The sequence below is a fragment of the Metarhizium robertsii genome (assembly GCF_000187425.2).
Source record: "Metarhizium robertsii ARSEF 23 chromosome Unknown MAA_Scf_3, whole genome shotgun sequence".
Lineage (NCBI taxonomy): Eukaryota > Fungi > Ascomycota > Sordariomycetes > Hypocreales > Clavicipitaceae > Metarhizium > Metarhizium robertsii.
Window position 1 is genome coordinate 5,384,738 of NW_011942171.1, and position 23,953 is coordinate 5,408,690.

Sequence of the window (23,953 nt, forward strand, 5' to 3'; positions counted from 1 at the left end):
CCGCTCGGCTAACCAGGTCTGAGGTAGTGGGAGCTCTCATACTCAGTAATTCATCATGTCGAAACGAGCGGAGCATTGCACTGCATGAGGTGGATGATGCTGGCTATGGTCAGCGTCGCCAGTGGTTGCGTTAACGGAACGAACACATGGCCACATAGGAACCCTGTCGGAGGCAACAAAATAGAAACGCACAAAACATAGAGCACGAACAGAACCCTAGGAGCATGGGCGGGATCAGCAAACAGATGAAGCCGATGGCTGGGGGAGACTGCAGGTGTCACGGTCGCATTACATGGTGCCCTCGGGCACCGACGGAGCCACAACATGAGGATGTGAAACAGAAAACTCTCAAGGAAACATATGGGGAAATTGAAGAATGAAACAGACAGGATAGCACATGGGATTCTCCAACAGAAGACATGTATATAGCAAAGTAGAGTATGGAGTAGAGAGCAGGAAACCTGGGGACGGCTGGCCTTGTTTCAACAAGAAGGCGAAGTGGGGTGTTCACAGGATGGATGCTTCGGCTGTCAGCCAGGACCTGCTTACCGGGCATGGCTGCTGTAGTGGCGGCTAAAACCGAGTAGGAATAGAACCTGAACCTGAACCTGAACCTGAACTGGAGGCCGCCCCACGCCATGGTGGCAGAGACCTATTACCCACTTTTGGTGGCAATCTCAAAGATGTACAAGATAACTCCTCTTCCAAGGACCCTCTACTTTAAAGGAGGAATAGATAATAAACGATTAGTTGTATCATCGCAGAACTTCATGCAAATTTGATATCCAGGAACGTTAGTCTGCCAGACAGATGCCCCAACACAACCTTATTCCCATACAGGGCTACTATAGTAGCCCTGTAATTAGGAGGAAGCCATAGACTCTCCACGTCATCCAGAGTTATCCACTCATTTTTGACATACAAAGCATGATCAGAAGGATTGTCGTCAGAACACTCCTCAGATGAGGAAGACGCGGAGGATAGTCGGCGCGACCCATAATCCGTCCTCAGGTATCTGCCGTCAGGCGAGAAGGCCACCCTCATGATAAGGTGTCCGTGACCCTTGAGCGTCTGCCGTTGGTTTCCCGTGGCCGCGTCCCAGAGTCGGACGGTCATGTCGTATGAAGCCGAGGCGAACATCTTACCATCAGGCGAGAAGGCCACGGCCGTGACCGGGCCGCCGTGTCCCTCGAGCGTCTGCCGTTGGCTTCCCGCGGCCGCGTCCCAGATACGGACGGTCGTGTCCCTTGAAGCCGGGGCGAGCATCTTACCATCGGGCGAGAAGGCCACGTCCATGACCCAGTCAGCGTGTCCCTTAAGCGTCTGCCGTTGGCTCCCTGTGGCTACGTCCCAGAGCCGGACGGTCGTGTCGCTTGAAGCTGAGGCGAGCATCTTACTATCAGAATAAGGTGTCCGTGACCCTTGAGCGTCTGCCGTTGGTTTCCCGTGGCCGCGTCCCAGATACGGACGGTCCTGTCCCTTGAAGCCGAGGCAAGCGTCTTGCCGTCGGGCGAGAAGACCACGGCCGTGACCCAGTCGTCGTGTCCCTCGAGCGTCTGCCGTTCGTTTCCTGTGGCTGCGTCCCAGAATCGGACGGTCGTGTCAACTGAAGCCGAGGCGAGCATCTTGCCGTCGGGCGAAAAAAACACGGCTGTGACCCAGTCGCCGTGACCCTCGAGCGTCTGCTGAAGTACGTTCCAGTCTGATCTAGTGCCTGCAATGTTCTGAATGAATGGCAACCTATAATTCCATTGCGCATTCCGGACTTTACTTGTCGATGGGCTGAATGCGAGTGCGGAGCCATATGTCTGCATGGGAGCCTGGTCAATGATGTCTGAGTGGCTACGCACAAACTTATCTGCATCTTCCAAGAACTCAGTAAGTTGATGACTGGCACTTGATCCCTGGAGTCGATCAGCAGCTGCAAGAAATGAATAGGGTCGTGAACATACCTGGACATGGTGCAGAAGCTTTCTTATCAAGTGCGTGCCTTCCGGGAGCTTTCCCAGGAGGGACAGGCTTTCGAGCCAGTGAAGGAGCCTGTCCTTTAGAAACGCAAACACTATTCCGTCATCCCCCAGCGGCTCCTTGGACTGGGGGCTTTCGCCGTTTTCGGTGAGGTGGTCAGCCCAGAAGACGCAGGAGTATCGTATTGGAGCCAGCGGGTCTGGCTGGGGGGGCCGCATATCCTCTGGCTTGAAGCCGTAATCGAGACCGTACATGTTTTGTCGCAGAGCCGAGGACATTGCTTCAATGGAACGTGTACCAAGGTCCATGTGCACTTGACGAATTCCATCTGCGCGAAGCCTTGACCCACCGTTTTCTTCCAGATACTCTTTTGCTGATTGGTGAACGATGAAGACTTGCTCGTCTCGGATGGTAAGGAATGACCCGCACATGCTGACTATCTTCTCAGTCGACCGATATACGCTCGTATCCCCTGCAGGCTCAGGCAAACTAGACAAAAGATGGAGTTCCTGGAGGTGAAGTGGGCGATATGCAACAGTAACAGTCGAAAGCACACGCCTGCAAAGTTCCGGATTTCCACGAGTCAGCCGTTCAATCTGCTCCAACATTCGACCATACAGGTCGTTCAACTCTGTGGGCATTTCATCAATGACCTTTAGGAAGTCCCAGCTCATAAGGTTTTCGTCTTTGAGCTCTTTAATGACGAGAGATACCCAGAGAAACGTGCCATTGGCCCTTGCTTGCATTTTCTCCCGGACTTGCTCTTGAAGGCGTTTGTCATTCTGTATTTCTACCAATTCGGAAACGCGGTGGCGGATATATTCGCCAACGGCATGAGATACTTGCTCCGCGTTTTCTTTCAGCTCTAGACTGAGCCTCGTCCGCGATTCACCAAGCCGCAGGCCCCGCTCTATGCTGATTTCATTACGGCTGGACACAATCCACTTGGCACGAGATTCAGACGAGGACGTCTGGACGATCAGGTCGAGAAGTTGCCGTAAGTCTGTTGTGCATTCGTCGAGTGCATCGACGATGAAGTAGGTGCTCTTCAGGCTCGGGTCTCGCAGCATGTTTTTGAATATCTCGGACAGTGCATCCCAGACATTTAGATCCTCGAAGAGTTGCTTTCCTGCCTTGTCATACTTCTTCCGTATGTGGGAGACGAGCGCTGGCTGCTGGTCCACCAATACATAGACTAGACCCCTCAGCACGGCCGTGGCGCTGTTCAGCCGAGAGTCTGTGCCTTGGCAGAAGAAGTAGACCACTTGATTCGTGGCCTTCTTCTGCAACTCGTTGATGATGCCACAGAGCAGCATCGTCTTTCCCTTGCCAGGGTCGCCCTTGATCCAAAGCACTCGACTCTGCTGGTCGTCACGCCATTGTTGAAAAGCGTTGTTGTCGAAGATCCAGCGGCACAAACTCTCCAGCAGACCGCCCTTAGTTTTCTCGATGCGCTTCTTGTCATCCCGTGGATCGGTGAGGCGTAAGTGTTGGATGCATTCCCGGTCTTCCCGAGCAATATCTGCCGGAATATCAGTAGTGTCTTGCCGCGTAGATATACTGCTACACTAACTAGTTGATGCGCCTCTCGTCCCTGTTGCCGCTTGATCAACCAGCTCTTCGATATCTTCTCTCACACTCTGATATGCTCTATCGTCCCTTCCTTTAAACTTGACCATCCCTATATGGTCCTCATCTATCGTCCGAGCCCGCTGATTCGGATGATCTAGCGAGGAGGAATCCGGAGGTACGATCTGTTGTTCAGGTCAGCCCTATTAGAGAAATCACGATAAGGCTACCGTACCAGTTTATTAAATCCTCCCCATCGAACGCCAGTTACTCCCTTCGATTCTTGAAAAGTCCTTACGACAAGACTATCCCCTCGTTGTACCCACTGTGTCGTGAACGACTCCCGGCACAATTCAAGTTCAGGACCACTGGGCACCAGCGCATGGATGACCTGACTATTTGTGTCCACGCCCAGGAGACGACTCGCAACGCCCGCAACGCCTTCCCCGAACGACGCCCAGTCCCCACTTCCTCGATGCGGAGTGCCAAAGAAGAAGACCCCAGTAGTTGACGTGAATACTTTTTTAATCTTTGCGTCTGGATCAGTCTCAGAGCGCCGCAATACCTCTTTCACCAAGATCCCACCGAGCGAGTGCGCGATAAAGACCAAATCTCGGTCTGCCGCCTTCCTTCTCTTTGCTTCTAAGTCGTATAATAGGTTTCTCGCGTGTGTGAAAATGTTACCTTGATGTGCGGCATGGTAGCCTTGAGAAATATTGGTGTTGTAGCCGAATGTCATGATCCTCGCCTTGGGGAAGTCATTTTTGAGCAGGTCTCTTGGCCAGAAGACATCTTTTTCTTGGCCTCTCTCTTCTCCTTTGCAATCTGCCTGGTCGACTTGAACTTCTTCAGATAGTCCAGGCTCTAGGTATTTGCGTTTCCCGAGTTTACTTGACAGGCCGGAAAATCGTTTCTTGTCGATTTTGGAGACTGTTGAGGGCGATAGGTCCCGCCCGGACTGGCTTCGAGCTGGTCTCGACCTATACGTCCAAGTATTCTGTGGATGTCCCTGGAGGCCGTGCACGAAGACGATACTAGCTCAAGTCAGTTCGAACTATTACTACCGGGACTACTTGTCGAACCGTACTCAATCACCGCGTCGGTGGGATCACTCAGGATGGTGAGCCCGGTATCTGCCACAGGAGTTGAAGCTTCCACGGTCGCCATTAGGATGAATCTCACATGAGCCTTGATACTAAAGCTGGCAAGACGGCGTGTTGTCGCTAAAGCGGCGGCTGGAGGCCCAACAACCTAGTCACCTTGTGAGCGTTGCTGAGGTCGTGTTTGACTGGCGAGGTTCGAAGCCGAAAGGTTGGTTATTGTGATGGTTGGGAGACTGATTGAAACGGCCGTCCGGGTTGACGGCAGGTGCCTGATCTGTCTTGACCATGCGGCTTCGGGCTGGCGTCCAATAGTGCAAGACAGCTGCTGGCGGCACCATTTTGCAGAGCAGAGACTTTTGGCTTGTCCGTGGCGTCACAACTCGAATTGAGAGGAGCCAATGACGCTCCGTTGCGAACTGGAAATGCAGGTGCCACGGCACTGCCCCAGTTTCGAAAGATGTTGGCAGATTTGGTAGGCACCCCCAGCCTCGTTGGAAAGAAAAAGGGCCCGAGATATGTGGCCAGCATCGCGCCACATAAGCCGCGCTGAAAGAGGTCAGTGTCGGGATGATAATTCACACTGTCACGTGGAGCTCAGCCGTAATACCTATTTACTTTTGGGTACTGAATTGTACTTCTAGGCAACCACACATGGGTCCAATGGAGGCCCATACATTTGAGCACTGACGCCAGGCATGAAGTCCTATTATGTAGCGTAAGTATCTCCACTGCCATTTCTTTTGTGCAGGAGAGAATGCATCGCATGGTCAGGCTTACCCTGAAGTCGCAAGTCACGAAAAGCTTCGGCATCGATCTCAGCAACAGCAGCTGCCTGACAGGCCAAGATAAACAAAGGTTTCTTCTGTGTGTAAAGAGATGCACGGGAACCGTGCATCTTTAATAGGGTTCTTGCTCCTTAGATAATTCTCACTCAATATAATTGGCGCCAGCGGCGCCATTATGCTCGATCATTTGTGATCCCTTATTGATGTGACAGAGAACCTACATATAACGGAAGCACCAGATGCACATGTCTAATACAAAATGATATTAAGAGCGGGACCTGATATTATATCGCATGGCTTTTCTTTCCGTAGACTACGTTACAGTAGTCAGTGGCTTCAACAGCCAGGCGAGAAAAGCTGCCCTGTTCTGCCTCTTGATGTAGCCATGCTTGAATGTGGTGTGGAGTCTCCCGTTTGCTTGGGGCAACTAATGTGGGCGGCGAGCATCGCAGCCAACCCACTTAACGGAGGCCGGAAAACTGATCCAATCTTGGTCAGATCCCCTTCCAAATCACAGGTCGTGGAGACCATCTGTATACTGCGCTCAGATGGTTGAGCATCAAAATACGCCGTCAAAATGTTGAACAAAGGCAGTCAGCTTAAAATACTTGAAACCACTGTGGCCGCACGTAGGGTCAGTGTAAGCGCGCGCGTAGGCTTGCCAATGATGTAAAGGTCAGACGGGGAAGTTTCCCGTCTTCGTGTACCTCTATTTGCACAGATTGTGTCTCACCTTTGACTCACCCACCCCACCATGGTCACCATAGCCCAATACGGTACGACTGCGACAGTTAATTCCAGTGCATCCGAATGGGGAAAACGTAAACAGCTAAATCGAGGATCGTCAATCTCTCACTACGCATAAATAGAGGGCGTCAACCCCACCACACAATCCTGACGTCCACTGCTACATAGTTTCATCACGTCTGTCAAGATGAACATATGCCGCCTTCTCAACTCACGAAGTCCCTCGCCAGGCCGTGCCACTACGGCCACCGCAGCTACTGCCACCAACGACCCAATTGACGATGACTACACTGGGGCTACGGTCCCACAACTGCCGCCGCCACTCTTTGACACTTACGATGACCTCTTTGCCTTCCTCCGCAACTTCCACCTTTCCAATGGCGCCGCATAGTAGTGACGGCCTCTAGCTCCTCGAGGCGGGATATCGGGGGCATCATCCAGCCAAGCTACATCGACTTCAAGTGCGACCGCGGCCCGCGACGGACGTCACAAAGCTCGGGACTCAGGAAGCCATCATCACAGAAGCTTGATTGTCCCGTCAAAATCACGGCCAAGGCCACCAAGTCGTCTAACTAGGAGTGGACGTACACCGTAGTTCAAGGCCAGCATAACCACGGACAGTCCCTTGATCCATCTGCGCACATTGTCTATCGCCGCCGCACGCTTGCTCAGCAACAAAAAGAGCGGGAGCTAGCCAACGAGAATGGCATTAGGGCCCGCGAGATGGCTAGCATTGTCAGAAAAGCCGACAGCCCAGGCTATGATTATTTCCGCAGACGGGACATCTACAATGATCGTCAAACCATTAAACGCGAGCGACTCAACGGCCTTACAGCTACCCAAGCCTTCGTCAAGGAGCTTGAGAGCGGAGGTATTAGAGTCAGAACCTTGCGCGACGAAGATGACCGCGTCTGTGCCGTCTTTTGGACTTACGACTGGTGCCGCACGATGTGGAAGAAGTTTCCGGAGGTGCTTGGTTTGGATAACACCTACAAGACCAACCGCTTTAGGTTACACCTATTTCAAGCCACCGGTGTGACAGATCAGAAGTCTCTAGCCAACTTCGCCTTTGGCCTTGTAAACGGCGAAAAGGAGCACCACTTCCAGTGGTTATGTGACCGGCTTGACGAGCTTCGCATCGACATTGGGGCAGACACGCCGGAGGTGATCATCACAGACAAGGAACAGGCTCTCCGCGCAGCCCTCACGAACACCTTCCCAGGTGCTCAGCAGCAGCTATGCGTATACCACAACTTGGCCAACGTCCGGGCTAAAATTAACGCCCTCTGGAAGGACACCGATGGCGACGATCACGACGACATTCCTGTTGAGTCTGATAATGACGGAAACGCCCTTTCCGCTGATCCAAGCGACAAGAACGCCGACCAGCTCCAACGAGAGCTAGATCTTGATGTCGCCGCCCGGGGCCGTGTACAAGACGAGGCAGAGGATGGGCTTGCGAACCCCTCTGATGACTACAACCGTGAGGGCATGTTCAAAGCCTTCCAAGCCGTGGTCTATGCCGTTGATCACGATACGTTCAAGGGCTCGTGGAGGTCCTTTGTCGAAACCTTCGGCTGCCAGCAAGGGCACATCCTGCGATATATCCAAAGGGAATATATGCCGTGGCGCAAGCAGTGGGTAAAGTGTTACATTGACCGCTATCGGAACTTTGGCCAAAGGGTCAATAGCCCTACCGAGACTGCCCATGCAGACGTCAAGTCTCACCTGGAGACAGGCACGGGAGACCTCCTTTACCTTCACCAAGCCCTTGTTACGATGATTGATAACAAGTCTCGATCGTATCGTCAAGAGGCCGCGAGACAGATTCAGCGTCAGCGTAATCAGTACCTCAAGCAGGAATGGCTTGGCATACTTAACCTCCAGATCACATATCCGGCTATTGACCTTATTGCCAAGCAGTATCGCTTTGCCCTTGCCGCTTTGCCTGATCAGCGCGAGCCCAAACCGCTACGCCCCTGCACGGGCAACTTCGAGCACCAATACGGCCTGCCTTGCAGCCACCGTATCTTTGATTGTCTCATGAACGGCACGCCTCTGCGACGAAGCCAGATTGCTATGAGTTGGTGGCTCGAGAAGCCGTTGGTATGTGGGCTTGACACCGTTACAAGACTTTAGTATTAACAGCCTACTAGAACACTGACGATAAGTTACTCGATATTCGCGACCCGGCTGTTGTGATAAGCGCACGAGGCAAGCCGCGTCTGAATGCCGACAACAAGAAGCTCAAGATCCCGCGATACCTCAAGATCGCGGATTACACCTCCTCCAAGTCGGGAAGTGGCGCTGACGATACGGATGATGACGATGCCGAAGCTGAGCCTGCATAACGGAGTCAAGGCAGGTATCCAGCGCGAGGCCGTGGTCTGGGCCGACAGCCTAGTCAGAATGCGGGCCGGGGAACGCGCCGAATGAACGCAAGCCTTCGCCGTGACCGCTCTCAATTCGAGCATGACGAGCTTCAGCCGCAACCGTCGCGAGGCAACAAGCGTCGACGAGTCCGTGGCGGGGCGGCTGGACGAAGTCGTGCGGAGGCATCACAGGCCGAGAGATCGCCAGCAAACCAGGTCCAGGCGTCACGAGAGTCACCAACCCAGAGCTGTATCATCATCCCGGGATTACAATCGGCTGTAACACCATGACTTTCATGATAGACCACTGTAAGAAGCATGGTTTGAAGAGCCGAGATACCGTCAACGAGAGGAGCAGAGTGAGGGCAGCCATGAGTTAAGCACAGGGAGCCGGCAGAACACTTCGTCGTCCTAATGCTTCACAACTCAAGAATTCCATAGAATAGGAATACAAAAGTAAATCAATTTAAGAGTCAATTTTCTGATAGCCTCGTGTGTTCCGCAGTGCAATCGTCGTAGTGTCACCAAGTATGTCGCTGTAAATGATGCAGCGACCCAACTGAGCGATATGGTGGTAGTTTGCCTTGTTGCGCCTGTGCCGAGCAACATTCCTTCCAGAAATTGATGGCACCACGGTGGGGCAGGTGAGTCAACATAGTGAGACATTCCCGTGCAAATAGAGATTTTTATCCGTGCAAATAGTAATACTCTTCCTTAAAGGCTGTTATGGTTGATTTTGGCGTCAATTCAGCCATTACTACCTCGACTCGAGGAGGGACGTTTCAACAACCGATTGCCATCGAGCACGCCGGGCACCTCATTTTCACTATCTTCGAAAACATTAGATATGGCAGCAGAAGAGGTTACGTTTGTCGATGTCATCAACCCGCTGATGGATGTGCATGGCGTGTTGGCTGGTGCTGGGACCATTGTCGGGGTAGATGGATAGGAAGAGCATGAGGCCGAGTTCTCTCTTGCCTTGGCGATGATTCTCTGCAGCGAGGAAGCGAACTCTTCTCGCTCGCGCAAGAATGACGCTCTTCGTCCTTGATAAGGAGTCATCGGAATCTCCACTTCGTTCGATACTCTTCTTACTCGCGGCTCTCTTCGTTTGGACACCGTCTGCTTTGTGGTAGGAGGAACTTGTCTCTCGAGCAACGCTGCTTGTGGAGACTGTTGCTCAGTGGTAATCACGGGCTGCCTTTCTAATGACGCCCGGCCAGGCGAACAGAGAGAACGTGATGCTGCATTCTCTCTCGCGCGAGCAACACTTCCCTCTAACGTGGAAATGTACTCATTTCTCTCACGCAAGAAGCGCGCGGTTTTCTCTCGAGACGTGGGATGCTCAATTGCGACTGGAGCTTCCCTTTCTAGTGACTCTCTCCGTTTTGGACCCTTGTAGAATTCTTGATATTCAACTGAAACTGGACCTGAAGTTTCTAACATTCGTGGCCTGCTACCTCCGGGCCAGTTCTTCACCACGTAGGACTTGATATCATTGAATTCTTCAAAGAGTTCATCGGAATGGTCTCTCAACCAATTCGATTTAACAAACTCCTCTAACTCAGCCGCCGTGTGGATGTAAGCATATTCTGTCGACAATGATACCCACTCACTCTTCTGAGTGAAAAGCCTCACAGAGAGCTCGGGTTTCGCCGTTTGATGTGCCGAATTGACAACGTTATTTCCCCAGAGAACTAGGCGGTTATAAAATGCGACTGATGCTGTTCCAGCGTGGGGCTTCCGAAGACTGCGAGCAATATCCCATGGGAAAGGTACTCTCCGCATCAGGGTAGGATTGCAAACGTTACAACACTCGTCTAGCCCAGGGGGTGGCAACCTGGACGTTGGGTCTGATAAACCCTCCTGCAACCAATCCATTAGGATTCGGCGGAGGCAAGCGGATCGGTTGACAAAATTGTACAGCGCGGGGCAGTCATTGTACAGGTCTGTTCGCCGCTCCCTCTCTGTCTCGCGTCCACGTTGCTCTTCTGGGACGTCAATGACGTCTACAACAACGTCAAATTCGTCGTCTGGAACATCGCCGTCCACTTCTGGCTCTACGGGGCAGGGTTGAGCTAACCGGCTTGTGCAAGAAGGCCGTCTCAAAGACGGCGGCATCTGACTTCTGGAGAACGCTGCTCTTGTCGACGCGATCCTATCGCCTACAGCCCAGCTTTCCACAAGGAAGATAGCCTCTCCCTTGATGCCGGCCTTTCTAGCTGCACGACCAAACCGTTGGATAAGAACGCATAAGAGCCTCTCCAGAGGGAAGCCATATTGGACGACTCGTATGACATCCGAAAGATCCACTCCAGTTCCTAGTGACTCTGTCGCAACCATAATTCGAATTTTGGAATCCGCTTTGGAGAACTCGTTATACAGGGCATCCTTATCATTCAGAGTAGTGTGTGAGTGATAGACCCGGATGATCTCTCTGCAGTCGCGGTCTCTGATGGCCCCTGCCGACAGTCTGCACAACCAGTCTCGTAAACATTCTGCGCATTTTTGGATATCACGTCGTGAATCTATGAAAACTACCGTTTTCGGAATCTTCTCCGGCGTTGGCAACTCGTTCGTCATGGCGTTCTGCAGAACGAAGAAGAGACTAGTGAACCTTTTCGTTGTTCGCGGCTCAATAGCCTCCACGATCAGCTTGATCTCCGGCCTGTCGACAGAGGTTCGAAAGAACTCGCAGCTGGCCTGGAAGCCTGTCATTTCCCTCGCAGTATCCAATGTTGTCTGGTCCAGCGTAGCAGAACAGCCAAACCAAGGAATGCGCGCTCCTAGTCTTCTGCGGAGGAGAGAGAGTTGTGCGTACTGTGGACGGATACCACTTCCCCATAGTGCCACCAAATGGAGTTCATCCACAGCCACGACTGAGACGCGCTTTTTGAAGGATGGGCTGCTTGCTATTGACCGAAACCAACCTGCCGCGATCTCTGGGCCCATGATGAGATGAGTATACACGCCGGTCTCGATCTCCTGAGCCAATACGTCAGTCTTGTCTGTCCCGCCATTGATAAATACGGATCTCGCTCCCGAGAGTCTTTGGATCTTAATGCACTGCTCCTGTCCGATTCGATCTAGAGGGATGATGATAAGGCCAATACCGCCACGACAAAACAACGGTGCGGCCTGGAATACGACACTCTTGCCGAAAGATGTCTTGGCTGCAAGGAGGAGGTCTTCCTTCTTGAATACCAAATGCCATATTGCATCTATCTGCTTCTGACGAGGCTCAAATGGATACAGGTGGCGCTGCAAGCCTGCGCGGATGATACCTTTCTGCACCTCCTCGGACGCGTGTCTCGCCTTCTCAACCAGATCCTGTATGGCCACCATGCTTCCGGTGTTATAAGCATCATGAACAAAATCTCTTGAGCTGTCTATGGTCTCGCGTCGGAGTCTTCGAAAGCTCGCCCTGCTTCGCATTTTCCATGCGAAGACGACACGAGCTCAACAACACGATAAACACGTAAATCTGGACCGAGGAAGCCTTACCGGGCATCAGGCGGTGCCTTGCTACCTTCGCATCGTGTTTCTCTTCGCTCCTTCCGCCCAAAAGCTGAGAATGGGGGATGGATGGTGGTTCTGACGCGGTTCTGTTTGACGCTTATTTGTGTTTTCCACAGGACACAAGTATTGGGAGTTTAAAAAAGCGCATATATAGATAGAATATACCTAGATACACAATTGATTAGATTTGTGAGCGATTACAATGTGTTTTGGTGTGGCTACCGACGAATTTGAAAAATTGGGATTTTCACGAATCACAAAAAACACATACAAAACGACCGCAGAGCAGTGCGTGCGTTGGACAGAATCCTCAGGCTATTTACTCGAGGAGTTGTAAAAGTAACGTGACCATCAGCACTAGTCCTAATACGGAAGCGCTAGACTCCTCTTGGAAATAGCCTGAGCCCTGCTGAGGTAACTTGGTGTCAGTCCAGTGGTCACGTGTGTTGATTCCAACCCAGCCAGCGCTCCTGTCCCGAGCGAAGTTTTACAGCATTAATTGATTATCGAGTTGGATCCCGTTATCGATATATGCATGTAAATATATTTTAGGAGCTCCTTGCGTGCCCACAATTGAGATGTCCCAATCTCGGATAACGCTGCCTACAAGTACTAATCAGGCCACTGTCGTTTTATTTTAGTGGGAGTTGCACCAGATCAGGTCTGGAAGCACGAGCAACAGAGTGTCGTAATTCGACTTTCCCATTCTTGACCCCCAGCGCAAATAAATCCACACATCATGCCGTCCAGTTCATGGCCAGGTACGTCCGACTTAGCGCTTACACCAGACACGTCACATTCTGCGTGAACGGGAAGTGCTCGAATCATGATTGCCCACATCGGCTCCACGACAAGGCAACCGCTCCAGCGCTATCGTGCATTTCCGATCTAGAGCATATACTTCCAGCCAACAATGGCTTCGAAAAACCTCACAATAATAACGAACCATGACAGCCATTACAGTCACAACCGGGGCAGCTAAGTGGCACGCTGCATTCCGTAAAATGCAAGGAGAGAAGGAACAAATAAGGCTTAAACTGGATCATTTACAAGAGCATGCGTTCCGCTCTCGCCAAGGGCCTTACTTCCCGACCAAAGAGCTTTCATCCAACAATGACTAGCCATATAAGCCACCCACCAGATTGGTGGCAGGCTGAGACTCGAGACCAGCCGGCTACAGCACTCTATACCTTCTCTAGAAATGAATCCGCCTTCAGTCAGTAAACGAGATCGGACAAATGACAATTTTGCTAGAGCAACTTTTCGTTTTATGAAACGATGCGACCAATTAAGCCGGCGTTATGATGCGGATGTTTACCTACTCGTGCGGCGGAAACAAAAACATTACGACTACAAGTCTACGGATGATCCGTCCTTTCCCGTCTCGTCTCCCGACTTGGTATGGCAAACATTCACAACTCCTACCCTATACTCACCATCGACCTAAAGGAGAAACTGTACCCGCCAGTAATTAGAAAAACTGCATTAGACTATAATAACAGGGATTTAGGGCTGGAAGGCTGGAAGCTGTTGGCTCGAAAAATTCTGACGGTGATGGAATTACATTCCGCGAGGTTGCTATATAAGTTCGACTAGTTAAATGATAGAGCCGTGCAGTTTTTATGCACTACAGTGTGCCGGACCCCATTCGAATATCAGTGCTGGCATCACTCAAGGTGACGGACGTAGGCGGAGCCTTGCACCCTTGACTGGCCCGCTCCATGAACACAATGTCGCATATCCAGCCTAGTGGCTACAGCTGCCTAAACTAGCAAAAGGTTTCTTTTGTGTATGTTAAGTGTCAACTATTCAAGCTTTGATCCGAGTGGACCGCTCCACATCCAAACGAGAAGGTAACATATTTTGGAAGAGACAAACTATTTATATTTATTTACAAAAGACTACAGTAAGCCTAGATTACTTCCCCTACCCAAACAAACTATGGTTTCAAATATGAGCACCATTTACCTCATTTGACTGAATCCTCCGTATGAGTTGTGGGCTGAGAAGCTCACTGCGTACCCATGTATCTTCTTTGGACGGCCGACCATGCCAATGCAAAAGGCGTTGAAGTTTCCCAGCTCTCAATCGGGCCCCCAAAACATCCACGCCTGCGTCAAAACCTTGCCAACTCGCCTCAAACCTATCGAGCAATCTTTTGTCTATGATGTGTTTTCTCGACTCCCAGGTCGTGGTGGCATCTGACCATTTCACGAGGAAAGTGTGTCGCCTCCATCGAGCAAGCAGGCGATCCATCCGGTAAATGTCGGGATAGATACTTGGGTACGCGGCTTGGAGGGACTGCTGCGCTATATTTTCAGTATGTTGATTGGATTGCGCTCTAAGTCTCTGGTCCTCGACTTCGTTTGGTGCTTGGTCACCGTTCGGGACTGGATCGTTCTGGGCAGCTAGTGTATCCCACAAAGTATCACTAGTAAACTGTAGTTGGAACATAACAGTGCCGTTCTCTTTAATGCATTTTAGGACCGGATTGCCAAGGGGCCATGCCTCGTACCCCGCAACACCGGCATGGGCAGGCCTTTGTGTGTTTGCAACAGACGCGTTGCTGCTGCTTTTCGTCGTATTCTTCCTCAAGAAGCGTGCTTTTCGGTTTCGCCTTGGACCCGAGCCTTGCTGTGAACCACGCTTCTTAGGCTGAGGGCATGTAAACTTGCGACGTTTGCGCTGTGGCACAAGCTTTTCGTTAGACCCGCCGTCCTTTTGTTCCGCGGTGAGTTGTCTTTTGACCGGGAGGCGCCGAAGGTTGTAAGCTTTTCTGAAGCCACGACGACGAGACGACTGCTTTTCCATTTCTTCGCAGGGTTCTTCAGGCTGGCTCACTGTGTAGTTGGCACTGATATTTGTCTGGCACTCCTCATCCCATCCTTGACCAGTTGGCGACGAGCTCAGACGAGAGTCCATGGGCAGAATATTATCTGCTGCTTGGTGTTCCTGAACGCCCACCATCAAACCCCCTCGACACGAGACTGCGCGGCTGCATTCTGACGGAGGAGCTTGGGCCGAGGCGGGTCGAGCTACACTATGCAATTCGTCGTCGCTCCGCGAAACCATGTCTTCAATGTGGCCGTGGTCAGTATTGACGCTATGAATCTGGCTGCACTGGTTTGACGATACGACAATGCAATTCTGCGATTGAGAAGGCTGGACGGGGGCGGTCGTGGATGCAAGGCAGGGCTGGCAAGGAGGTTCTGCATTCTCCTCTTGCAGTGCTTCATCCCTTGGAGCCAACACATGCGCGGACTGCACTGACCGACGCTCGGAGGCCAGCGAGACGACACCAGGTCTTCGTACAGATGTAGGCAATACCGAGTTTACGCCATCATTATGTTGTTGTATTGCCGGAGACACCAACTCATCAGAGTCAGTGGCGATCCCCGGGTCATCGAGGACTGTTGAGACGAAAATCACACCTCTCGGAGAGTTTAAGGCTGATGAATCAGAACTTTCTCGCTCCCCCGCTAAGCAAAGATCCTGGGTTGAGCTCCCCAGGCTCGAGTTTGTCATTGCTGTACCTTGAAGTTGGGTTTGCAATTGCTTACTGACGTCTTCTGTTGGACCGTGTCCGACGTTAAGCATGGACGCCACAATCGCAGAGATAGAAGGAAGTGAGTCGTCACGGTGTTGATTGTGTACCAAGTGCACGCGCGGGACATCTTGTTCCACCACCTCGACATCACTATCTGTGTCAGATTCGGAATCGGACGGGATCGATATCACGTCATCCAACGGCCACGGGCGATCAAGAAAGGACCCAGCTCTCGCAGTTTGTGCCATCATGTCGGTGTACCGCCCTAGAAAGCTGATGAGATTTGAGGGGTGGAAGCACGTGAAGTGCTATGGCTGTCCGCGTCTCTTACAAGTCAAAGGCAATGAAATTTGTGAGGGACGATAAAACTAAGGTCAAAAAGTTTCACGCAGCGTCATGGGGGGCGACCTCTTTATATACCCGTTCGAACTCAGCGTGGCATCCCTCGGGTATTACCAAAGCCTCGTCATGCCCCCGAACTTCCGCTCATGTCACCATGCAGTCCAGGGGTTGAGTTCATGTAACCCATTCACAACATCATCTTCGCCTGCGTTTCTTGCTTACCAGCCACACGGCATGGATCATTCCGCAGACCATGTTGTCGAGATGCTAGGAAATACTAGTGCGTATATTCAGCTAAATGAGTGGACGCTACAAGCCTTCTAACAGGTCAATGTCATTTGAAATGAGATGTCACGATCCCATAGTTCGTAGCGCATTGCTGACAACTCTGGTCAACGCAACTCTCTTTATACATTGTCCATTTGGCCCAGAAGGTTCTCTTTCCCTATTCCACCCTTACTCAATCAGACGTATCAGCACGGTCCGAATTGGTCGCGCTCGATACTATTACAGAATCGTTGGCTTGAAGTTCGTAGGTGGCTTTTGGAGGTTGCCAGTCAGGAGAAACGTTTGGGAGAGTGTGTCCAGGACTTTCTTGCCGGCTCGTGGTGCCGAAAAAATCGATGAGCTGATTTTCATCTCCAAAGGCCTTCTAGCCTCTGTACAACTCACTGTGACTCGGCCCTCTTCAAACCTCCCTCTCTTTGTCCCTATCACTTTTCATAAGCCCTCGCCCAAGGGTTCCGTCACGAGAAATTTTGAGATCGTCTTCCTGGATTTCCCTTGCTTTTCTCCTCTCTCTCTCCCAGCCCAATTCGTGGCTCCTTGTGCCGCGATTTTGGGACAATCCTTGTGCCCCAAAAGGTAGGACATGATTTGGGCGGTGAACTGTTCGATCTGATTGAAGCTAACGAGTGGATTGACGGCAACCATGACTATCTGTCGATGGCATAAACAATAAATACACATATCCGCGCGGTGTTGGCGGCAGTCTTACGCTTCGGGCGCATCTACCGGGCGACCTGCTTCTTGCCCTAGGCCTTCAATCTCCATTGAATGAACATTTGAGACTACCTTCACCCAACCAGTTTCATCAGCGTTGTTACAGCCCCTCGGGTTTAGATTTATGGCAAGACCGGTGCCCTGCGACCCATCAGCGGCATCGGGCATACGCCATTCCTGGCCCATTCCTGGAAATATATCCACAGGAATAATATTTTGTACGCCCTTGATTGCGCTGCTGATATTCAGCTCTCTATTCTTGTCAGAATCCCCGACGAGATGTTCATTCCGGCGGGTTGTGGGTGCTGTCAAGAGTTCAAATAAAAGTGCTGACCCGTTGATCTGTCCAGGAGCACCCTCAACTGCATCAGATGGATGAGATCCAAATAGATGATCCGGAGTGCCCAGATCGAGAGACGGTAGAGCGGAAGGAATATCATGAAGAGTGGTGGGACGCATCGCTATGATATCGGTCTGAACCTTGCTGGTCGCCATTGACCCAGTGCTGGGGCTGGTAGTCTGTTCAATAGAGGTGGTGACGATGATAGCCTTATTTAACTCCCCGACTGGGTGGAAAGGTCCGTTGCCATGCTGTGGCTTAGTCTCTAGCCAACGATCTTCAACGTCAGGTGTAGAGGCCTTGTCATAAGATGGCTTCTCCTTCCTCCAGCCTTGGATGCCTAAATCACGGCGGTCATCTTCAGTCATCTTACGAGCACCATGATCCAAGTGAAACTCTATATCAGTGTCCCAAACCCGAGCATTATGGTCGCAGCCGGGCTTGCTGCAATAATCCGGGACAACTAGATCCAGCTCGGTTCCAACACCAGCATCAGACGAAGCGGAAGTTCCACGGACAATTGAGTCACCGACGGCACTCAAGGGAGGTGTGGAAGCACAAAGCGACGGAGGCGGAGAGACGCTGCATCCTGGTTAGCTGCAAAGTATGGATGATCGTCTTTTATGGAGAAGGTCTTACGGTATAACGAGCTTTAAATCGGGAAACTTCTTGGTCCTCTTTAGTCGGTTCTCAGAGGGTTTCTCCTTGTTACCACTTTTCATCCACAAGCCGTCTTCCGCATGTTGAGGGGACTCTATAGAGTCTTTACACTTTCCTTCTCCATCCTTGACTTGTTTCTCGCCTGCTGCAACTCCGAACCAACTATTGGCCTCCTTCAACGCGTCTTCAGCCGAGTTCTTATGCTTCAAGAGAAAAGACATAATCTGCGCCGTGCTGAATTTGAGCTCTGGGACTTTCTTGGCAAAATCTCCTGCAAGACTTCTCAGTTCCAAAATTATCTCATCATCAATGGCGTCATGTCGTTTATCGGGTCCGAACACAAAGCTGAACAGGTTTTTGGTCACATCTGAATCTGCCAACGGAATTTCAAGCTTCACGTCAATACGGCCCGGTCTTATGAGCGCTTCGTCCAAATTGTTGACATGATTTGTAGTCATGATTAAAATCCGTCCTTCTTGAGATGCAACGCCATCCAGGGTGTTTAAGAGTCCTGACAGTGAGAGTGCCGCTTTTCGAGGTTTGCCCGGACCCTGTCGATCCGTCCCAATGGCATCAATATCCTCCAGCAAAACAACACATCTGTCAGGAAGGTTATTGAACAGATGCTCCAGCATCTGGTCATCCACGCTGGGGGCATTAATGATGTATATGTCAAGGTTAAATTCCCCGGCCAATGCCGAGCCGAGGCTTGACTTTCCAGTGCCAGGCGGACCATGAAGCAGATACCCCCTTCGATATGGAATGCTGCGCTGAATATACCAATGACGAGTCTCTTCGTTTAGAAAATTCTTCAAGTCGTCAACTAACTCTTGTTTAAGCGAGCTGCTGATAATGACAGTGTCAAGCGGCCGTTTTTCCTTTGTTGATATTCTCTTCCAGTAGTCGCCAGAGTTTTTAAAAATTGTTATCTTGCCTCCAATTTGCTCCAAGTATTCGTGTCGACATTCTCCAATGAACTCTTTAAGAACTTGCACCGATCTACCTGGGCAACTGATGGTGATGACCTCCTCTTTGTGCAACCCCCTGTCGACAGTTTGCATTTCGAATGCAAGGGTTTTGCACTTAAATGGAAAAGAAAACGACCCGATCCATGGAGAAAAGGAAATCGGTTTTTTATCGCCTTCTTCAACGCCCCCTCTGGACTTTCCACCTACCCAAGCAATAATCGATCTTGCTGCATTGTCAACTTCACGAGACGAGACCCAGGCCATAAGCATGTCAAACGACTCGTCTGTAGCTTTGACATGGAGTGTTACAGCTAAGTGAGGTCAGAGGATTGCTTTGCTCTTGCACCTGTAGACAAATTACTTACTGAAATAGTGGTCGATCAATGATTGCAGCTTGTCATAATAGGTTTTCAAAAACGCCACAAGCCCAAAGACGCACATCAGAGGGGCATAACTGTTCAGTCCCCAAGAAAGGAATTGAGAAAACCATAGTAAAGAAGAGTCGGGCCTGAGGATGCCCAACAGATGGAGTGATTCGGATGAGCTCTGCACTTTCCGTGTCCAGGGAAAGCTTCTGTTCGCGAAATTCGACATTGTAGTAATTTATCAACGTTTAGTGGATTCGAGGAAGATTAATTATTTGTAGGAGAGTAAGCTCTGTTCTTGAGTTGAGCATCCACCGGAGAGGAACTGAGCTGGCCTTTTATAGATATTAGATATTTTACCTGATTTCCGAGACAACAACACCTTACCAGTTTCTGCTACCACCGGGAGAACTAGAGAACTTTGATTTAATCTCCGGCTCAGCAATGTGAAGAGCATCCAACAGCTCTTCTGCAAGCCATATCACCCTGGAGGTTACATCCTCGCATAAACGAAAGCTCGCGTATTACTCCTTTGAGACCAGGACGTGTTCCCTGAGCCGTCTTGTCGCACTACAAGGTTTAGGACATCCGGTAAGGTCAGTATCGGTGAACCAACACAGGTCCTTGCAAATGCAGCTGCTCCTGCAAGCTGTCGAGATGCATGCGAAGCTGAGACAATATCACGGGCTTCTGACATGCAAAGTGATTGCTTCCGCGGTTAGGCCCTTGCTCATGGTGCAACCATTAAACATCCCCAGTTTGGCATGCAGATATAAACAGTCCGCATAAGATGGTGGTGAGACATCGGTTGCTTGGAGTATGCAGCGACAGGGTGGCTACGCTGAGGCTTCCATAATGACGACGGCTACGGTCGGTGCCCAAGTTCTGCAGACCTGCATAAGTAGAGCAAGTGCCCAACTTTTTGCGATTTTGAACCCCTCTTTAAACAAATGCCTTCCACGCCTCTCCTCCACATGCGCCCATCCCTAACCACTTTCACAATGTCGGCAACTGCTGTGCTCTCACAGTTGAAAAGTCTACTTGAAAAGACCCAACAATTAAAGGGGAAATTGTCTAAGGCCTATCCAACAGATGACCAGTGGGACACTTTGAGCGACTTGAGTCTAAAGCTCTCAGGAGCGTCGAAAGCGGTTCAGGAGAGCATCCGTGTGCTAAAGGAATCGCGATCAGAGCGAGCGTGGAAGGAAAGCGAGAAACATAGGTCTAAAGCGCAGGCATCGACGGGCGATCTTTTCGCGAAAGGTCGATTGAAACAACCAGTCATCTTCAGGAGAAACATCGTTACCATATTTGAGGGCCCGAAAGACTCCAGGTTCGATTCCGAGGACGTAAAGTTCCGGAAAGAATCTACCCGCAAGAGATGCGAGCTCATCCGACGCTTGAGTCCTGATGGGATAATTTCATGGGCACTTTCTTTCGCACCTACCCTTTGGGCTGGAGGTTCGATGGCCTCGGATGTATTCACCTGCCTCCTTGACGACATAGAGCCCGAGCTGCTCCAGACATGGCCGTTGGTGATACGAGAGACATTGCACCTGCTCTTGGAAGATGAAGAATCTTTACGCCGGTCTCCTGAATACGACGTTTTTCTTAAAGGTTAGTATGCTAGGACGGAGAGAACGGTGTAAGAATCTGATCATGGGTAGCAATTGACGATCCATTACGAAAGCCAGTACAACAGAGAAAACGGCGGCGTACCGAAGACGAAAGTGAGCAACGGAACCCGGTACACGGAAGGGAATCAGTTAACCGCTCTGTGAACAGTCAGGTTGCAGAGGGCGGCAAGGCATGGCCGAGTCAAGGTGTGTTGCGTTTCTCTACAAATGGCAAACTTATCTGATTGCAAAAGCTGCGATGAGAAAAAAGACAAACACGGAATCGGCAAGTCAAGGAGACGTCTTCGCCCTCACCATAGAAGACGCACGATACGCTCTGTCCTATGACGAAGGTGTTCGGTCAATCTTCCTAACGAATCCGATCCTCAAAACTGAGTCATCGTTCCTCACGGCTTGGGTCTCCCAAGAAATGGGCACATATTTGGGCGAACGTGGCAAGAAACTAGATTATAAATACACGCTGACGAAAGGCGCAGAAGGGCTACGAAGAGAGGTCTAACACTCTGTTAAACTAACGTGGGTCGTTATTGTATGGTTTGCGAAACATACCTTTTCTAACTTGCCCAATTGTGTCTCTTGAATCGTACTGGAAGTACCACCTGCTAGTGACATGTACTTGAAATTCAATACGATAAGTGGTGCTAAGCTACAGAAAGAATTCCAGCCTTTACAAGTGCATTCTTGACGTCCTGAAAAGTTGCCAGCTTTGGATAAGGCGCACCTTCGTTGTAAATCTTATGCCCGTTCTCATGCGTGCCATGCATCTCATTTGCTGTACATACGCGTGGCTCACCGTTATCAAGTTCGAACTTCCAGCCAGTTTGCCTAGAGGGGACACATCCGTTCAAATTCGAGACATCCAGCATGACAGTTCCTTGAGGGAGGACGAGCTCTAACATGTGTGCGGGATTCTGGCCAATGACCTGCAGTCCAACAAGAGTTGATAGATTATTTGTGTTCAGATAATCAGCGAGCTCCGAGAGGAAGGCGCTATCAACTCCGGACAAATCGGGTCCAGGGCCTATTTGATACTCGTATGGGTGGAAACCGTGGTTTGTGAGAACGAATATGTGCCCGTGTACGTTGCTGAGATCCACAGTTCGGATGGCCATGGGTCTGGCCCAGCGACAGGAAGGCTTATCGTAGTTAATACCGAGTATAGCGGTGTTCTCAGGGATGGTAAAGTGGGCATGAGCTAAATGGATGCCGAGGATTCCATCAGCGCGATTTCGAACGAAGAGTGCAGCAAGATCGTGTATGTGTGACTCGAGGATTTCCGGTTGTTGTGAATCGTCTGGGAGCAGGTTGTAACTATGCAAATTAGTTAACAATCGACTACTTCAGAGCCTCCGTTACTTACATATTACGGCTTTCCTCCAAGTCCTGGACTTTCAAAGTCTCGTTAAGGCCAGGAACACTGCATGGTTTTACTTCTCTACACGCCATTGTTCGCAAAGCAGACCTAGTGGGTGAATGCGCGACGGTCTTTTAGACAAGAGCTGAAAGCATATGAGTGTGGGGAGAGGAATGTGATTATCGCCTATATAGTATATGAGCAGCGTGGTAAGCTGTAGGATGGATGGAGGCTTGTCCTAGAACTTACTTTGGCTGTGGCGATTACTATATTGCGAGAATGAGGTGGACTAATTGCACAGAGGTCGAAGGCTCAGTCAAGCCTACAATACTAGAGGCACTTCCTGTGCCTGTAATAAATATGTTAAGTGCGATCGTAGGAGGAGGTATGGTAAGGGTGCGCGGGGCGAGGGAGAAATAAGTCTGGTGATAGTCGCTGGCCGAAACGCTGATGGAAAACACGGCTGCTCCTCAGCTAGGTAGGATGAAATCTTTAGTGGCTGGGAGAAGCCAGTCCGGCAGAAAGCTAAGTCATCGATGTCGCTCTAAAAAAACCTTGGGGGTCCGACCTATTGCTTAGGAGGTTATTCACGTGCCCAGAAATTGTGATTGCGGGACTTTCAAATGGGGGTAACACTCCCATGTGATTCGCTCAGCAAGCCGATGCCCTTTCCATGCCTCAACTTTCCTTAGTTCATCATGGGGTGAGAGTTTAAGAGAACAAAATAAGTGGGACATGGTACGGGCACCTGATTGGCCAGACGGTGCATTTGGCATGCGTGGTATGTAAGTTTGGGTGGTACCGTACAGTATGCAAATGCACAAAATTATAGGCAGCTGATATAAAAAGCTCCTCCGCGCTGACTTGTGCAGGCGTGTGAGTACTACTTGAATGGCTGATATACAACTGTGCTGCAAAGCAAGGATCCTAGATTCATGGACCTTCCGCAAAGGGTGCATTCTAATCCCGTTATGCGCGAACATGCACCATTCCCAATTGTGGCGGGTGACCCAAGTGCCACCGATTATGCTGCTTTGCGGGACGATTGTCCTGAGAGAGATCATCCGTTGTCCGATTGTTCTCACTCGCCATGGGCGACGGTGATAAATAGGAACAATTGATTAGGTGCATCAGCTCAGACCCGAGGTTGCGGTTCGCTCCTATCTAACAATTGGATGAGAGCATGCGTTCTAGGAAGTAAGCCGCCTTCGCGGGTCGACGGGGCTTAGAAAGCGGTGCAAAACACAAAACATCGCAAGTTTGGAGGGGTGGGCCCCACACCTTGACCAACGGGTAGCTTTATCCATGCCCCGTTAACATGCTCGGCAGCCAATCAGGCTGCAGAAAACGGGCCATTGGAAAAAACCTGCGTCAGTTGGGCTTACTCAGCACTTCCCCTGTTACTGTTGTCCTGGAGCTCCCTTTTCTGAACCATTTCCTTGTGACGGGATGGGCACGCCCTGATCGTTTTGTTGATCTCGCATTCCACTAATGCTGCGCGTTCTCCTATAGCCTGTAGAATGGCTCATCTAACCCGGGAGGAGCTCGAGACTATCGAGAAAAACCCTCTCGGCAATTCGCTCAGCGCCGTTTGTGAGGCTTTGCGCGACGCTGAACCAAATACTCCTAGCGAATCGTCTCAACCAGACGATAGCACCGATACGCCAGAACGACC

General features: G+C 50.8%; 9 protein-coding genes across 9 annotated transcripts in view; 4 read left to right on the forward strand and 5 right to left on the reverse strand.

Annotated features, from left to right (window-relative positions):
- Positions 1-768: 768 nt before the first annotated feature.
- Positions 769-4,704, reverse strand: MAA_11030 (NAD(P)-binding domain protein; the record flags this gene model as incomplete). The annotated part of the gene is made up of 6 exons (XM_011412975.1): positions 769-1,323; positions 1,398-1,904; positions 1,953-3,490; positions 3,542-3,722; positions 3,773-4,571; positions 4,625-4,704. The coding sequence occupies 6 exons, from the start codon at positions 4,702-4,704 to the stop codon at positions 769-771; spliced, it is 3,660 nt and encodes a 1,219-aa protein (XP_011411277.1).
- Positions 4,705-6,359: 1,655 nt separating this feature from the next.
- Positions 6,360-6,563, forward strand: MAA_09962 (transposase; the record flags this gene model as incomplete). The annotated part of the gene is made up of 1 exon (XM_007827960.2): positions 6,360-6,563. The coding sequence occupies one exon, from the start codon at positions 6,360-6,362 to the stop codon at positions 6,561-6,563; it is 204 nt and encodes a 67-aa protein (XP_007826151.2).
- Positions 6,564-6,895: 332 nt separating this feature from the next.
- MAA_11031 (uncharacterized protein) lies at positions 6,896-8,523 on the forward strand (the record flags this gene model as incomplete). The annotated part of the gene is made up of 2 exons (XM_011412976.1): positions 6,896-8,278; positions 8,329-8,523. 2 exons carry the CDS (start codon positions 6,896-6,898, stop codon positions 8,521-8,523), a joined length of 1,578 nt encoding a protein of 525 aa, XP_011411278.1.
- Positions 8,524-9,291: 768 nt separating this feature from the next.
- Positions 9,292-11,979, reverse strand: MAA_09963 (DEAD-like helicase; the record flags this gene model as incomplete). Its single annotated transcript, XM_007827961.1, has 1 exon — positions 9,292-11,979. The coding sequence occupies one exon, from the start codon at positions 11,977-11,979 to the stop codon at positions 9,292-9,294; it is 2,688 nt and encodes an 895-aa protein (XP_007826152.1).
- Positions 11,980-14,010: 2,031 nt separating this feature from the next.
- MAA_11032 (protein-tyrosine phosphatase) lies at positions 14,011-15,858 on the reverse strand (the record flags this gene model as incomplete). Its single annotated transcript, XM_011412977.1, has 1 exon — positions 14,011-15,858. The coding sequence occupies one exon, from the start codon at positions 15,856-15,858 to the stop codon at positions 14,011-14,013; it is 1,848 nt and encodes a 615-aa protein (XP_011411279.1).
- A 1,087-nt stretch (positions 15,859-16,945) lies between these two features.
- MAA_09964 (ATPase, AAA-type, core) lies at positions 16,946-19,015 on the reverse strand (the record flags this gene model as incomplete). The annotated part of the gene is made up of 2 exons (XM_007827962.2): positions 16,946-17,876; positions 17,934-19,015. The coding sequence occupies 2 exons, from the start codon at positions 19,013-19,015 to the stop codon at positions 16,946-16,948; spliced, it is 2,013 nt and encodes a 670-aa protein (XP_007826153.2).
- A 1,273-nt stretch (positions 19,016-20,288) lies between these two features.
- Positions 20,289-21,423, forward strand: MAA_09965 (uncharacterized protein; the record flags this gene model as incomplete). Its single annotated transcript, XM_007827963.1, has 3 exons — positions 20,289-20,904; positions 20,955-21,110; positions 21,158-21,423. 3 exons carry the CDS (start codon positions 20,289-20,291, stop codon positions 21,421-21,423), a joined length of 1,038 nt encoding a protein of 345 aa, XP_007826154.1.
- Positions 21,424-21,565: 142 nt separating this feature from the next.
- MAA_09966 (uncharacterized protein) lies at positions 21,566-22,370 on the reverse strand (the record flags this gene model as incomplete). Its single annotated transcript, XM_007827964.1, has 2 exons — positions 21,566-22,235; positions 22,285-22,370. 2 exons carry the CDS (start codon positions 22,368-22,370, stop codon positions 21,566-21,568), a joined length of 756 nt encoding a protein of 251 aa, XP_007826155.1.
- A 1,428-nt stretch (positions 22,371-23,798) lies between these two features.
- Positions 23,799-23,953, forward strand: part of MAA_09967 (Tyrosine-protein kinase, active site protein) — a gene marked incomplete at both ends in the record, with an annotated part of 1,123 nt that continues 968 nt past the window's right edge. The window contains one exon of the mRNA XM_007827965.1: positions 23,799-23,914. Coding sequence (XP_007826156.1) covers positions 23,799-23,914 — 116 coding nt within the window. The remainder of the gene's footprint in view (positions 23,915-23,953) is intronic.